The sequence below is a fragment of the Lampetra planeri genome, chromosome 17 (genome assembly GCF_965212315.1).
Source record: "Lampetra planeri chromosome 17, kcLamPlan1.2.h2, whole genome shotgun sequence".
In the NCBI taxonomy this organism is placed as follows: Eukaryota; Metazoa; Chordata; class Hyperoartia; order Petromyzontiformes; family Petromyzontidae; genus Lampetra; species Lampetra planeri.
Genome location: NC_136123.1, coordinates 5,915,352 through 5,931,809, shown reverse-complemented (window position 1 = coordinate 5,931,809; position 16,458 = coordinate 5,915,352). Strand labels below are relative to the sequence as shown.

The 16,458-nt window shown below is 49.8% G+C and overlaps 1 protein-coding gene across 2 annotated transcripts in view; it reads right to left on the bottom strand.

The window, feature by feature from the left end:
- Window positions 1-16,458, bottom strand: part of LOC144723313 (rho family-interacting cell polarization regulator 2-like) — a 105,293-nt gene that overhangs the window by 26,149 nt on the left and 62,686 nt on the right. For both annotated transcript variants that reach the window (XM_078601997.1, XM_078601999.1), the window contains exons 4-12: window positions 16,266-16,344; window positions 15,200-15,223; window positions 13,572-13,625; window positions 12,059-12,208; window positions 11,155-11,218; window positions 9,152-9,195; window positions 6,519-6,644; window positions 5,295-5,443; window positions 4,103-4,244 (exon numbers count right to left, since the gene is read on the bottom strand). In XM_078601997.1, the coding sequence (XP_078458123.1) occupies window positions 4,103-4,244; window positions 5,295-5,443; window positions 6,519-6,644; window positions 9,152-9,195; window positions 11,155-11,218; window positions 12,059-12,208; window positions 13,572-13,625; window positions 15,200-15,223; window positions 16,266-16,344 (832 nt within the window). The remainder of the gene's footprint in view (window positions 1-4,102; window positions 4,245-5,294; window positions 5,444-6,518; window positions 6,645-9,151; window positions 9,196-11,154; window positions 11,219-12,058; window positions 12,209-13,571; window positions 13,626-15,199; window positions 15,224-16,265; window positions 16,345-16,458) is intronic.

The window sequence follows — 16,458 nt, the reverse complement described above, 5'->3', positions numbered from 1 at the left end:
ACTCAACGTCCTGCTGGACATCGGTGAAAAAAAGATCTTCATAGCTCGTCGGATTTCTCCAGGATAAATAAAGATTTCCGAATTAAACGTGAAAATGCGCAGCGGCGCAACAGGCAGCATTGACACAGCAAACCGACGTGCGCACTGGTGAGTCATGATGGCCACTTGAATGTTTTTGTCTTAAAGGAACGCGACTTTCCCATTCGGCAGCACTGCCATCGTCTCTCTTGGATGCCCATGTGGCTTTTCAGGCACCGGTTCGGACAATGTTCTCAATCATGTTCCTCTTTTCAAGCAACAGAGCCCCATTATACCGGCGAGGATCGAAGGGTCCTGTAAGTCTTGTATAGAAAGCAATGAGCGACCTTGATGGAAGTGTGCGGTGTTTTATGTGGTCTCCCTTTAACTTGGCCCGTCAATGTTCCGTGGCTCTAATCAGCACGAAGAGAAACTCTCCGCATCGCTCGTCAAGGCACCGGTGAACGGCACACGTCGCTTCACTGCCACCAGAGAATAGCCTTAGGTTTTTTCGGTAAAGTCACGTAGGTAAAAAATAAAATAAAAAATTAATAAAAGTTATAATGGAAATAAAATAATAAATCACGACGTTTCGGAGGCAACACAAGTCTCCGTCATCAGGTGGGACCGTCACAGCTAAAATGACTGCATCAAGTAAATTTAGCTGTGACGGTCCCACCTGATGACGGAGACTTGTGTTGCCTCCGAAACGTCGTGATTTATTATTTTATTTTATTTCCATTATTACTTTTATTAACTTTTAATTTTATTTTTTACCTACGTGACTTCACCGAAAAAACCTGAGTATGAATCCTTGCAGTCACGAAAGCTTCAAATCTAGAACCAGAGAATAGCCTTCACAGCCGCGTGCGAGGCTCGGGGTGCCACGCTCGGCGACTATAGATTTTTCTCTGAACGTTTTCACGTTTCTCAGAATTGTTCATATGTCTACATTTTTGTTTCATTCGATATAGACACAGCGTGATTCGCAAACACCTAGAAAACAAATTACAGACTGTATTTTGCTATGAAATTTGGTCACCTGTTTCTAACTTGATGTATTTTTAAATGTCTGATTTTCATTTATTTCCCCACCACTCCCACCCCCCCCCCCCACAATTGCAATTGTCCTGTCGAGATCGCGCCGTGAGAGTAAGACATGTTCCCTTTTGTAACTCCGCAGCTGGCAGTGGCCACCCCATGTCACAAAAGCACACGCTGCTTGCCTCTAAGACTAATTACCGTAGCACCGCTGCTTCCATGTCAGTCTCTTCGATCCCCCCTCGTAAAGGGTTCCTGGCGAATGACTAGCGATGTCTTAACCCCCTGGTGTTTGGCGCCCGCCCGCCTGCCGTGCTGACAAATGACAAATTTACCGTGGCGACAGCGAGGAGAGCGCAAATGACGGGCGGGTGGGAATGCTCGCCGGTGAAGAAAGGACATTTGTGGGGCTCTCGTTCAAATGAACACACCTTTTCACAACAGCCCCCACCCCCCCCACGGCACCACCGCAAGCACACGATCACCCAATCAGCACGCAGTCTCGTGACGGTGCACGCGCGAGCTCTCGCACGCGCGAGCCGACTTGCGGCCAGCGGCGTGCGCGCCCGCACGCGACCCAGGTTCGAATGGGCGGCGCCTCAATTTCCCACGAGGCGAGGGCAATCGCACAAACCGGAGAAGGATTTGCGCGACGGGACCCACCGATTCCAGCGGCTCCACTGCAGAGGGTGGGGCGAGGGGTGTCTAATCGACGGGGCCTTCTGGTTCCCCTTCAGAGTTCTTCTCGTTCTCTTTGGATGGGGGTAGGCGGCAGCCCCCAGCTTCCCGTTGCTCTCCCACCCCATGCCAACAATCAGCCGCTTGGGAAGCTACAGTTGGTGGACCACCCAGAGATCATCATGGGCGAAATGCCGCCTCAACCCTGCCTGGTTATGTGACGGCCAGTATGACAAGCAGGTTGCCGACCTACCGGTAAAGACTTGAGGCCACCGTGTGGATTCTGTTTTTCTACCACGCACAAAAGCACTTGGTAATGAATTTGTCAAAAGACTCCAAGTGGAACCTTGCTAAAGAATTCAGTTTCGGCTTCCGTGAAACCAGAATTGACTATTAAGACATAACTGCTGTACTGCATTTACTGTTGGGCACGCAAAAATGTATGGGTTAATCGACTAAACTTAATTCTCCGACTCGGAAAAACGGATGCAATCAAATTGCCTGGGTAAGAATTAACTATTCTTAATTGGTGTATGTTGGAAGTAATGATTTCGTGTAACTCCTAAAGCCACTAGATGCCACTACGTTCACCACAAAGTGGAACTAAATGGTGGACAAACCATGATGCGTAATCGAAGTATGTCCTGTAAATGCGTTACAACCCACACGATCAACTTTAAGGAGTTGGCAACACTGAGCAGGTCCCCTCCCCGTCCATTGAGGTCAGCGGGAACAACAAATCGTTATTTATTCGCCCTCCCTAACACCCTGCCCCCCACCCCCGGCAGTGGACACGTGACCCCGCGGACACCGGGCACACGCCACGTGACACACACTGGAGGCGCCGCTCCGCGAGGAGGGCGGCTTCGCGAGCTCACGGAGGAGCCGGCGCGCGGCATCTCGAACGCGTAGAGGGAAACGTCGTTGCAGGAGCGGCTCCGCAGCGGCCGCACGTCGGAGAGCGCGGCGCGCAGGGCCCCGACCACAGACCAGCCGGGCCCCCCGCGGGCCGTCGGCAGCTCCCCCCCTGGCAGCGCGTGCAGCTCCCAGCACGACGACTTAGCTCCCCGGCGGCGGTCGCGGTTGAGAGGGTGGGAGGGGGGGGGGGAGGAGGGGGGGCGAGGTGGTGCAGCCCAGCGCACCCAAGCAGAGTGCGCAGCCGAAACAAGAAGACGGAATGCGTGCAAAGTGGGAGCCGAGCAGGGGAGACGGGGGGGGGGGGGGGTCGAGTGAAGCCAAGCCGAGTGAAGCCAAGCCCGAGCGGAGGGTAAGCAGGCCAAGTAGAGTCCAGAAGCACAAGTCAATGGAGGGAGGAACGACGGGGGGGGGGGGGGGGTACGGAGACATTGGGCGGGGGGGTGCACGGTTAGCGCATGGCGATGACTGGAGCACGCGGCGCGAGAAGCAGAGAAGCTGCACCGAGCGGAGTGACTTCCACAGTGAAATGTGCGCACTTGGCGGATTTCTGTGGCTGGGCCACTCTTCACAGTGGCTTCTCCAAGCCGCCGGCAAGAACAATAAACCATAAGAATCCTATTGGTGCCTTTGTCTGGCTCTATTAGCCTTGGGCAATAACACAAAATCCTAAGGTGTCTTAGTCTGACTCTGTGAGCCTCTGGAAATAACACCGAATCCTTCTAACATGAAAGGTCTCAAACAGTAACACTGAACCATGAAAATCCTAACAGTTCCTTAGTCTGAGACTCCTGTGCATTATTACGATATTTGGTGTGGTGTATATATTTTATGTATATATCTGCACAATGGTTTATCATGTCCAACACTCAAATGTGCATGTATATACTCGGGCAACTCGTGTTAATGTTCTGTCCACCGGAATGTTTCTGTTACGAGGGGTTCTTTTCTCATAATTTACAAATGTTGACAACCATTACTATTAACCAGGGTAGCCACTGGGCTGGAACCACAAACCTGTGCAACAAGAGGCAAGTGTGCTACTGCTCAGCCCCATCATCGCTTGAGTTGTACGCGAGTACATCTGTGTGTACGGGCGCAGGGGTTAGCGCGCTGCGCTATGAACCCGGCCACTCGAGTTCGTTTCCCGCTCACGGCCAACATCAGTTACGAATATCTGTACCGGGCCTGGGCCCTTAGGTCGACTCAGCCTCAAATGAGTACCTGGTGCAGTGTGTAAACATCGCCACTGGGGAGACAAAGGCAGCCGGGGCGCGGTGCTGGCCACCCAGTCCCTCTCGCGTGCCGTGCCGGCCTTCATTAGGTGCTCGCAAACAGCACTGGCCCCAACAGTCTGTTAAAAGGCCTACACGGGGGATCTTTGTCTTTGTTTGTATGCGTGTGTGCGCGCGTGTCCATGCGTGCGTTTGCGAGTGCTCTTGCGCCTCACAAAGAAGGGCTTGCCCACGCCCAGGGGGGTGTCGGGGGGGCTGCCGCTGTGCTGGGAACCCGCGGCGGTCCCCCGGGGGGATGACCCCAGCCTCAGGGTGGAGCCTCCCCGGGAGGGCAAACTCTCGCTCCTCCCAAACGGCCTGTGGGGGTAACGGCGGCGAGAGAGAGGCGCGTTAGGCGAGTGGCGGGCGGGAGGGGAGAGGGCAAATCCTGCACCTCCACCACCCCCACCGCCCCCCCCATTGAGGCCGGAACGGCACACGAGGGGTTGGTGTGGCCGGTCACCATGCCTGGCCACGTGTGTCATCTCAATGCCGATGGTTAAGCACCCGACTGCGGATGTTTATTTTATTATTATAATAATTGGATCATAATAATTGACATTTGTAAGGCACATTTCATCAATTAGATCCCAATGCGCGCCGTACGTAGCCAAGCGTGCGCGCTAATCGTTTGGCTATGTACGGTGCAAAATAAGTTCAACATGCATACATTAAAACACAAAAAAACAGAACCTGCAGGCTAAATGGCCAAGGACGTGGGGATGAGGGCCAGTTTAAAGATGTGATGTTTAAAGACAGGCTTAAATACATCGAACAATTCTGACTGCCTTACGAGCAAAAGGCAAAGCGTTCCGAAGCTTGGGAGCTGAACAGTGGCAACAGCCCGATTTAGGGTCGAGTTGCTCTAGGGAAGGGCCAAGACTGATGCAGACTTGCATCACTGATGTGAGCCGTGGCTCCAAATGAATTCAGGTCGCCGGGGTTGTAGCGCACGCGACGACCGCTGTGCGCGCGCCATCAGCCTCCGCACACCACACGCTGACACAAAGGCAACGGTAACCCGCCTAAAGCCTTTAAAATGCTGTTGGGGCAAGTGCTGTTAGCAAGCACTTATCAAGGCCGGCACGACACATGAGGAGGTGGATCGCCAGCACCACGTCCAGCTGCCTTTGTCTCCCTCAATGGTAACGTTTACACACCACCCCAGGTGGTACTCTTTTAAGGCCGAGTCGGCCTAGGAGAGGCCCCGTGACCATTTGAAAATATTCGCCACCATTATTAGTCGCGAGTAGGAATCAAACTCGGGTCCCCAGGTTCATAGTGCAGCGCTCCAACTGCTGCACCGCTGCTCCCTACACACAGACACGAACGCACACGCGGCCCCACACACACAGAGTGGAGGCTCACGTCCACTTGACGTGCAGCTTCAGCTTCACAGTTCCCAGGTCGTTGATGTCCACGGCCATGAGCTGCGGCGTGACGCGGAACAGCTCCTTGGGGTCGCACGTGACGTGCCCCACGAGCACGTGGGAGACCAGTCGCCGCAGCTCCATCACCTGCGCGACACGCACGACGCGAGTGATACACGTGACACGCACGACGCGAGTGATACACATGACACGCACGACGCGAGTGATACACATGACACACGTGACACGCACGACATGAGTGATACACGTGACACGCGTGGACACGCACGACACGAGTGATACACGTGACACACGTGACACGCACGACACGCACGACACGAGTAATACACGTGACACGCACGACACGCACGACACGAATGATACGCACGACGCGCGTGACACGTGTGGACACGCACGACACGAGTGACACGAGTGAAAGGCGGCACGAGTCGTGGCAGCTCACGTCACATGCAGGGCTTTAAGTAAAAACGTTTTGCATCCAGTAATTGCCTCTTAGCGCATGAGCATAATTGTATAGGTCGGATATAAATAGAACCTTGCAAAAAAACATATCCTACTCACAAACGACCCGTACATCTATTTGACCCTCAATATTTTGGTGACCGAGTGCGGAAGTGGCAGCCGAGAATTGGAACGCATCCGAGAGGAGCGTCCACCGGGGAGACGGAGCGATGAAATAAATTTATACTGCAGGTGCTGGGTGGATTGCTGCATCGCAGGACCACGAGAGGTGCTCGCAGCTTGGATAGGTCTTCATCCAGCAGTGGATTGGCCACGGCTGATGTATAAGTGGGTGTGTGCGAGGGCGAGGATGAGTGCTTGGATAGGCGAGTGCTTGGGCGGGCGGGTGAACAAGTGCTTGAAGTCGGTGGTCGAGTGCTTTGGAGGGTAGGTGGGTGGGTGGGTGAGTGGGTGGGTGGGTGAGTGGCTGGGTGGGTTGGGTGGTGGGTGAGTGAGTGAGTGGGTGAGTGAGTGAGTGAGTGGGTGGGTGAGTGAGTGAGTGAGTGGGCGGTTGAGTGATTGGGTGGGTGAGTGAGTGGTTGGGTGAGTGAGTGAGTAGGCGGGTGAGTGGGCGGGTGGGCGGGTGAGTGGGTGGGTGGGCGGGTGAGTGGTTGGTTGGGTGAGTGGGTGGGTTTGTAGACGAGCGAGGTGGATTAGTTGTGGTTGGGTGGATCGACGAGGGTGGTGGCTCGAGTTCCACCTTAATCGAGATGAGATCAGAGAGGAGCGGCAGGAGGACGGTGTCGGCCGCGTCCCACGTCTGCCGGTCCTCGGTCTCCACACGCCCTCGGAGCCGCCAGCGCTGCCGCCCGTAGCGCAGCGTCACCTGCTCCGCACCGCACGCACCGCACGCACCGCACGCACCGCACGCACGTGCCGCCACGCGGCTCAGTGCCGTGCCAACGCCATCAGCTGCACCCTCGCCACACCGTCCAGTACGCTCATTCATAATCGTATTCCGATTGTGCGATCGGCGTCGTGTGACGAGATGAAGACGTTTTCACGTGGAGTTCCAGCAGCTAGCGATGCAGCGTTCGGTGTCAGAGAACGGCTCAGATTTTGTTCTTCAGTCACTTCACTACACGTGTTTTTTTTTCTTCCTATCCACACTAGGGGTACATTACGTCCATTAATTCCCGTACAAAATACATAAATACCCCGGTTTTTTTTTATGATTGTTATTCACACGCAATCAGGACACACTTTCACGTGCATTGAGTAATAATGAGCCATTTAGGTTCGCAACATTCGCCTGCACTCAAGCACACAAGCCCAGCTCCTGCTTGTTAAAAATATCCGCGCTCGCCCACCACTTAAATGAACAATAGCGGATTTCAATATAAAAAAGGGCTTTTTGCCTCGTTACTCCGATTTGATTCCACACTCCGCGATTGGCGTCGTGTCGCAAGATGAAGAAATGTCCATTTGGAACTTTCGCAGAGCAACGCATGAGAGACAATTGGCTTGAGGAAGGCGATGTCAGGGGAATTACTTCTGAGATGCCTTCCAGGGCATTGTTATCCACGCAACCGCAAGCACTGCACTTGCCCACGCATCCTGGTTATTGAGACTGCTTGCCACATGGCAAACAAACGTATTTGATTATCAGAGTAGGAATTTTGACAAACCAAGTGAAAAACCAAATGCTTTGTTACGGTGTGCGTGCAGTTATCATTGACCAGGCTGAGGCCATCGATTCACTCCACTTCAAAACTCGCTCTCTCGCCTACTTCAGCAGATATTTCTTGCTGTGGTTGTCCCACCTGATGACGACGGCTTGTGTTTGCGATCGAAACGTCGTGATCTATTATTTTTCTACCTACGTGACTTTACCGAAAGAACCAAAGAGTTTTGATTTCCCTTGCTTCACGTGGTAGTTTATGCGTTCCAAAGAAATGGCGCACGAAGCAGAACCGCACGAGACAGTTGTCTGCGCAGAAGTAAATACACGACACACCAGAGGTGGGACAAAGTCATTGTTATGCAAGTCACAAGTAAGTCTCAAGTCTTTGCTCTCGAGTCCCGAGTCAAGTCGAGTCAAAGATGAGGCAAGTCCAAGTCGAGTCTGAAGTCGTCAAAATCATGACTCGAGTCTGACTCGAGTCCAAGTCGCATGACTCGAGTCCACACCTCTGAGGTGGGACAAAGTCATTGTTGTGCAAGTCACAAGTAAGTCTCAAGTCTTTGCTCTCGAGTCCCGAGTCAAGTCGAGTCAAAGATGAGGCAAGTCCAAGTCGAGTCTGAAGTCATCAAAATCATGACTCGAGTCTGACTCGAGTCCAAGTCGCATGACTCGAGTCCACACCTCTGAGGTGGGACAAAGTCATTGTTGTGCAAGTCACAAGTAAGTCTCAAGTCTTTGCTCTCGAGTCCCGAGTCAAGTCGAGTCAAAGATGAGGCAAGTCCAAGTCGAGTCTGAAGTCGTCAAAATCATGACTCGAGTCTGACTCGAGTCCAAGTCGCATGACTCGAGTCCACACCTCTGCGACAACACACAATGCATTTTATTGGGGGCATGTAATATTCACCTCCGATGAGCACGGTTGGCTACGTACAGCGTGATAGAAGGCCAACAGAGTTGTCCCACGTTCAACCGCAAAGCCGCATATGGAGTGAATTCTAACCGCGTAATGTACGCGAAATGTCACAAACCGAACCTGTGTAAAGCGAGGGGGAAACCCGTACTGGGGATTCCAAGGATCCCATCAGGAATCACCACGAGGTGGCACTCTACCTCTGTCAGGAACACATTGAAGTGAATGGAGGGTTTAGCATGGGAATCCCCACCTATAATGGCACCAACGCAATCATTAATTAATTATTGAGAATCCAAAGAACAAAGCTTTAGAGTAATATAACAGGTTGATATACATTCTTTTGGTAAAGTCACGTAGGTAGAAAAATTAAATAAAGCAAAAAATAATATAATATATAATCATATATAAATAATATATCACGACGTTTCGATCACAACACAAGCGGTCGTCCTCAGGCGGAGGACGACCGCTTGTGTTGCGATCGAAACGTCGCGAGAATGATTTATTTATACCTACGTGACTTGACCGAAAGAACCAAAGAGTATGGATTCCTGCAGTCACGAAAGCTTCAAATCAGGTTTAATTTCCATTCTGTATATCCACATTCACCTTTTTTGTAGTTCATCAGCATATAGGCCCTATATACATTTATTGACCAGCAGCCCGTTTAAACATGCCGACTTCATGTCGACCTCCTCGTTCTTATAAGCAGTCAAGACTTGTTAAATACATCTCCCGACTATATTGGTAAGAGCACACCCGCCTCTACATGTGCATGGAAGACAGAGTTCCTTACCTCATAGTGATCCCCGGGACACAGTCGGGCAAATCCAACCAGACCTGCACACGTTCACAAGCGCATCGTTACATCGTTCAGTCGCTCACTCATTGTTACATTTAAATCACGGGTATGATTCGTCTTGTTCCACAGTTGGATTCCAATTGTGTTGTCACTGCCATGGCAAGAGACGATGACAACGTTCCCATTTGAAACGCTTCCAGAAAGCACTGCGATCACACCCCGTGTTAGAGAACGACTGCTGGAAGGTGGCAAATACAAAACTACATCCGAGGTCCCTTCAATTGCCTCTTGTCCACAACACTAGGCAGTGCACATCATCACATGCCCTTTCTACAGGAGGTATTTATTGCATGACGGTAAAAAAAAAAAATATTGCGCAGAAATCCAAATCAGTCGAATTAAGCGAAAACTAATTTGCGTGTAGTCATTGGTCGCGGGGCTGAGACCAACAATGCACCGCACTTGAAAAACTAATTTTGATCACAGGTGGCTGAAACCCAGATTCCAAACTCCGGATCTCAGCGGTGTGCCGGTTCACCGCTTTGACACACCATTGGCCGCCCCTCCGAGCCACACCATCACCTCCGATCACAGATAATTTGAAGAACAGTGAAGCACAAGACATTAGGCAGGCAAGCACGGTAGGGACACTTACAATAATAACAAAAATGGGTTGCTTTTATCCAGAAAGAAAAAAAATCTCGCAGTGTCAAGACAGGTTCAGGAAGGTCCTGGCATCAGGATTATCGGTCGATATCACTCATCAGACAGTTCCACCTGCGGCTGCGGACCACAATAAACGATGGAGCGCACAGGAACCAGGGAAGGCTCACCGAGCTATGTGGTTCTTGTTTAGAAGAGACCTGGCCACAAATCATAGCTTAACGAAGTCGCTTATGAAAATTGAGGCAATGTTTCTAAATGTGGTGAAAAACCGGAGGACCAGGAGGAAAATCCACGCGACCAGGGGGAGAACTTGCAAACTCCAAATATACATTCTAGATTTGAAGCTTTCGTGACTGCAAGGATTCATATTCTTAGGTTTTTTCGGTAAAGTCACGTAGGTAAAAAATTTAATTTAATAAAAGTAAAATAAAAATCACGACGTTTCGGAGGCAACACAAGCTTCCGTCTTCAGGTGGAACCGTCACAGCACGATACAGCTGTCGTGCTGTGACGGTTCCACCTGAAGACGGAAACTTGTGTTGCCTCCGAAACGTCGTGATTCTTACTTTATTTTTTATTTTACTTTTATTAAATTAAATTTTTTACCTACGTGACTTTACCGAAAAAACCTAAGAATATAAATCCAAATATACAGCTGGCGTCAGGGGGTTGGGATCGAACCCACGACCTCCTGCATACCAGGCGAGGTCGTTAACATCTCGCCACCGTGAACAGAGCCACCCACCAGCTGACGGCCAATGCCATCACGTGGCTGCACAAGCCAGACGTCGACTCGTGACATTCGTTGCCGTTCCAAAACTCAGTGGCTCATCTATGCAAAGCGCGGCAGACAAACTAAGCAGTCAGTATTTACACTATGAGACCTCCTTTGCCAGTATCAAGATATAGTAATAGTCTTCTTGGTTTTTTCGGTAAAGTCACGTAGAAGGGAAGTAATAAAATAATAAAAATAAAACATAATAAAATAATGAGAGTATTATTATAATAAAATAATAAAAATAAAACATAATAAAATAGTTATTATATTATTATATTATGTTTTATTTTTATTATTTTATTACTTCCCTTCTACGTGACTTTACCGAAAGAACCAAGAAGATGAATCCCTGCAGTCACGAAAGCTTTAAATCGAAATATAGTAATAGGTTTTACCCTTTTATCTGGCAACAAAACTGACACCTTTATACAAGGGATCATGTTTGCATTAACCACAACACTTGCGGTCAAAATGCAAACAAAAAGACAACTCTGACAATTATCAGCAAGTGCTCGGCATGATCCCGGGCGATGCTGCAACGCTGTTCTCCTACCTTTCATGGTCACGTGGAATTCGCCCAGGTAGGCCTCAAGCTCGTTTTCAACGGAACACATCACCTGCGCACAGCCAGACGCGCAACTCCGTCAAAGTGCAAGGTCCGTTGAGGTTCAATGCATCATTTTTGCAAGTGTAATGATAATATCGGTAGTTGCTTTGTTTACCCACTCTGAGAGTCCTTTTCAGGAGCATCCTGCTGCTTTGCGATGATCAGTTTATCTCTCCTGATCATTCCTGAATTCGAATTAATGACGTGCGTTACGCCTCGATGACGGTGTTAGTTGTGTCTACGGCGACACGAAAAGAGGTAACCGTTTGGCTGTGAGGACACCCTCTCACTAGACAAACTACACAACTGCTAAGAATAATCATCGACATTTGTAACGAGCATTTTTTCATCCATAAATTCCAATGCACACCCTCGTGGCTAGCAGACCAACATTGTTATTTCGCGCCTGAAGAAGCTGTCATATATATGTATATATTTAGAAACATCAGTTTAAAGTTTGTGGCTGCTATACATTGCCACATGATAAGCCACTTTGGTTGAGCTATCGTTTGTGGCCAGGTCGCTTCTGAAAAAGAGCTACATAGCTTACTGGGCCTCTCTTGGTAAAGTAAAAAGCCAAAAAATGTCACTAGGGTTGTTTCTCCACTGAAGAAGCTGAGCCGGGTCACTGAGGTCATGCACAATTACGTATTGGGAGGCCACAGTGTCACGGTTTAGTTCGGGCACGGCAAATGGCCAGTGGAAAACCACCCGGAGCGTCACGTGACGGTGCCGGGCTGGCGCAACTCGGATGTGCCAGTGGAAAAGTGGTCAACAAGTCGAAACAAAGATCTGGATTTGTGCATGTGTGTGCAAGTGTGTGCAAGTGTGTGCACGTGCGTACGCGCACCTCCGAGCAGTGGCGGTACGTGCGGTGCACCTCGGCGAGGCTGTCCCGGGCCCGGCGACTCGGTGCCGACGCTGCGAACGCGGCGATCATGTTGGAGGCTCCGTCCCGCAGCCGCCTCTGTATGCAGTACGACTCAAAGAGCTCGTCCACCTGTGGGGGAGGCGCACGGCGTACCACTCCTCGAGTCCATTTGCCTGGACCACGCAAGATCATGGAACGTTGGGTGGGACTAAACAAAAACTAAACTATTTTTTATTTCATCAGGTAAAGTCCACTAAGCTATAGAACTATTTTTCAGAAGCGACCTGGCCAGAAATGACAGCTCAACGAAGTGGCTTATCACGTGGAAATGTATAGCAGCCGAATATTCGAAACACATGTCGATTCAAAATGTGGAGGGGATAAACCGGAGGACACGGAGAAAAATCCACGAGATCACGGGGAGAAAATGCAAACTCCAAATTTACAAGTGTCAGGGTCGGGATGGAATCCACGACCTCCTTTATACCAAGCGAGGTAGTCAACATCTTGCCACCCGTGAAGGCTGAAGGGCGGCCAGGTAACGGAGACCTCAAGCCAGCCCTGGTGTGCGAGTAGTCGCAGACAACTATATGCGGTGTTTGCCGCTTCCGCTGGCAGTAAAATCATTGCCAGGAGCGTAGCAGTTAGAAATGTTAAAACACACGAATCCCGTTTGTCCGCACATCTGACAGCCCTCGCAGGATGGCAACTGGTCAAGCAGCGATTGAGAAGAGGCAGACGCGTTGCCAAGATCACGCAGATTTGCGAAACTGCCAAACCTGCTGGGCTAGGCAGTGACAGTAAAATGAAAACTGTTCTTGAATCTATCAGTGTGGATTTTTGATTATCCGCTTATGGGCAAAGGTTTTTCTCTGGCCAATGCAGTGTCTACCTCGAGGCAAAACGCTCCTTGAAGTGGTATTTAGCCAAAGAGTCTTGAGAAGGCTTGAGACTCAGTTATGCTTTCCGGAAGAAAGAAAATGCCTTCCATTATTATCATAATAACAACTATTTATCAAAAGATTATCATTCTATTTTACACATTCCTGTTGGCAAGACCGACTACACAGTGACGATAATTGTTTTTTTAACCTTCTATCTGGCAACAAAACTGACACCTTTTTTACAAGGAGTCATGTTTGCATAGACCACAACACCTGCAGCCATAATACAAACAAAAAACATAACTCTGATAATATATGCACTGTCCTTGAAGTTGATTGGTCCACACCCGAGATAGCTTTCCTTAAAGCCTAGTCTCACATGGGTTGGACCAGATGACGCCAAAAGGCGCACAACTCAAAGACAATGCACCATCAGAGTATGAGAGCTCGGGGTAAGCATTTACAAAAAAAAGGTGTCAGTTTTGTTGCCAGATAGAAGGGTAAAAAAACAATTATCATATCTTTTACTGGCAAATGAGGTTCCAATGGTGTAAACAGTGACGGTTCAGTCGAGCAAAGTGACGTTGTGCACGCACGTGGGAACCCACCTTGCTGACGTGGAACTCGAGCCAGCGCATGTGTCTCTCCGCACTCTTGATTTGCTGCGAGAAGCATGGAGGGGATCACGAGTCAGTGCCGCTTCTTCTTTAACGATGTTGCGTATTCACTGGGTTTATGTTATGGCAGGGAAACGCGTATTGAGTCAATCCCGTGTTTTCACACAAAAAAAAAGCCACAACATCCCCAATGACTTGTGAAACTGACCAAATGCCTTCCAAAACCAATTGTTTTTGCGCAAGATTGAAAATAAGGAGATCTTTCGAGATGAAAGGCTCAAGGCGGAACCCTGCAAATTGCTCGCTCGTGCGAGCAATCGAGTGGAGCTCTCGGGAGACCCTCTAAAAAGGGTACATGGCCTAACCTGCCAATGCTGGCCAGACGTCTGGGAACAGGTGGGAGTACCCACACTTTACCCCACCACACGCGGCCTGCAGATCGCCTGTGGGTGAACCCATTCATAAGGGCGAGTGGACAGTAGGGAGATTTGGGAATCTTGCACCGTTGTTGATTGAACTGCCGCACTGGGAGAATGAACCGATGGCTTGTCTGGAACTTGTGCACCAACGTAACAAATATCCCTGCGTGCGCTGCAACGCATTCTTGTGGGCTCGAGCCCCGGCACAAAACCATCTGGAGGCTCGCTGAACTCTCCAACTCGTATGCGTTTTGTCCTTAATCGGGACAATGCGTGACAAGACCACAGTCTCGTAATGATCGCTGCTGCCCCAGGCAGGTGTAGTCTGAAATCAAGGAGGGAGGGATCAATCGGCGTTTGTTATTAAAGATGTCCGGGTCCTGCGCCTCGCCATGTACTCGCAGCGCGTTTCCTGGCAACGCCAACAACACAATTTGTTCCCAGCTGTTCAAGGTGACACGCACATCGTGAGACCAATGTTCGAGAGAACTCGTACAAGTGTACAAGTGTCACGCGGGCAAACGTGCAATTACGTACAGTTCCACAAGGAAACGCCACGGCGGTTGTTAATTGTAAAAGAGAAACAAAAAAACGACGGGGGGAGGGGGGGGGCACCGTCATTGTTCATTTCATTAACGAAATTAGTGACGAATAATATTTGGCGGCAGAGTGTTTGGTTTATTTTACACGAGACCGCGAGCGAATGGAAGTCACCCAGCGTGACCGATGACTACGATTCGTTACCCAAGACCAAAGCGCGCCTGCCCACAGGCCGAGATAATTTGGTAACGTCATTAGAGACTAAAGTGATTCGGAAATGGTAGTCGGATATCAAGTATTCAGGATGTGTATATAATTATGTTGACCGTGTTCACTAATTGGCTGGATAGGATAATATTTGCGGGGAGGGGGGAGTGGGAGGAATGTCCACCCCTAAGCAAGAATGGACTAAGCGTCAGACTGGTTTCGTTGACTGCACAAAGAGATTGGCTACGTACAATCCACAGTGTCGGCCTCGAATAACGTCAGCTTGTCATCGATGAGACTAAGATTTTTCAGAAAATAACAGATGCCGATATAAACTTTGCACCCGACACTGCTCCTCGTGCATCGGAAATCTTTATCGGTTCCACGTGAAAGTGTATGTGCTTGCATGGTGTTATTAATGTGTGGAGTATTTTTACTTTTTTTTTTACACACCTTCTCCATGTCATAGCAGAAGCCCTGTTGGAAAGAAAATCGAACACAAGTTACACAAACACTTGGAGCCAGCACGGGTGGCTCCCCGTTAGTGGCACGACTCGCTCAACCCCAATCCTGCTTCAGGCCCTTGTCCGGCAATTCAGATTTGACACAACTGAAAAATTTAATTAAAAAAACATTCGTACATTTGGTATTTGCGTCATTCGTAGAGCGCTAGACTATCACAAAGGCGCGACGTTTCACAGACGCTTATAGTCTGAAGTGGTGTCACAGTTAGAGGCAATGTTCCCATGTGGCTTTACCCAACCTGGTGACGTGTCGGTCATTTTCAGATCTCGCCAATTTTCGACCGAAATGGCAGCACCCGTGGCCCGCTACTCTTTTGCTTTTAATGACGTCATGAGATCTTTCGTGTCCACTGTGAATCAGGCGGCGTATCCAGTTGAACCGTAAACCAGTGTAGTAACAAGCAGCAAATGCGATACCGCTTGGCCTAGCCACCGCTCTGCCCCATAAAACGAGATGTGTGCATTGTGTATGTTCACACCTCATCCGCCTGACCCAGCAATAGCCTGACATGCAAGCGAGCAGAAACGCCTGAAAAACTTCAAGTGGGAGGAAGCATCGTCTAAGTATAACCGGCAAATCACAATCGTGCTCTCTCTGTCATCATGGCATAAGACCTCGTCCGTTTGGAACCTCTCGCAAAGCTTCTGAATCACCTTCCAGTGAACTTCTATTCAGACACTTGGAGATGCACTTGTTACTCGGCCGGCTCCAGAGAAGCGTCCACCGCAAGACATTCAAATTCATATCATTGGTTGTCAGACACGGAATTTCACCCAATGAAGTCCAAACCCGAATTGAATTTCACATCTGGTTGGCTGTGGGGCCACATTTTGGTTGGGCTGAACCTATCAATCAATGCGACTATAGGAAGCAGAAAACCAGATATCAAACCCAGGATCTCAGCATTGCCAGCTCAGGTCCTCTGAGCCCCGATCCTTGAAGCTGCAGTGCGACGTGTTGTTTTAAGTTTATAGAGAGGTGGGGGGGGCCTCACCAGACGTGAGTTTCTCTTCACCCCGGTCAGCTGAGCGTTAAGGGTGCTCAGCTCACTGTGGTACGAGTCAAGGTATTCCCTGCAGGGCACACACACACACAATTGTGTTATTCGTGCATTGTAGTGAGTTTACACGACAATGATGGGTCACGTGTGGAGGGAGGAGCGAGGCAGTAAGGGGTCACGTGTTTAG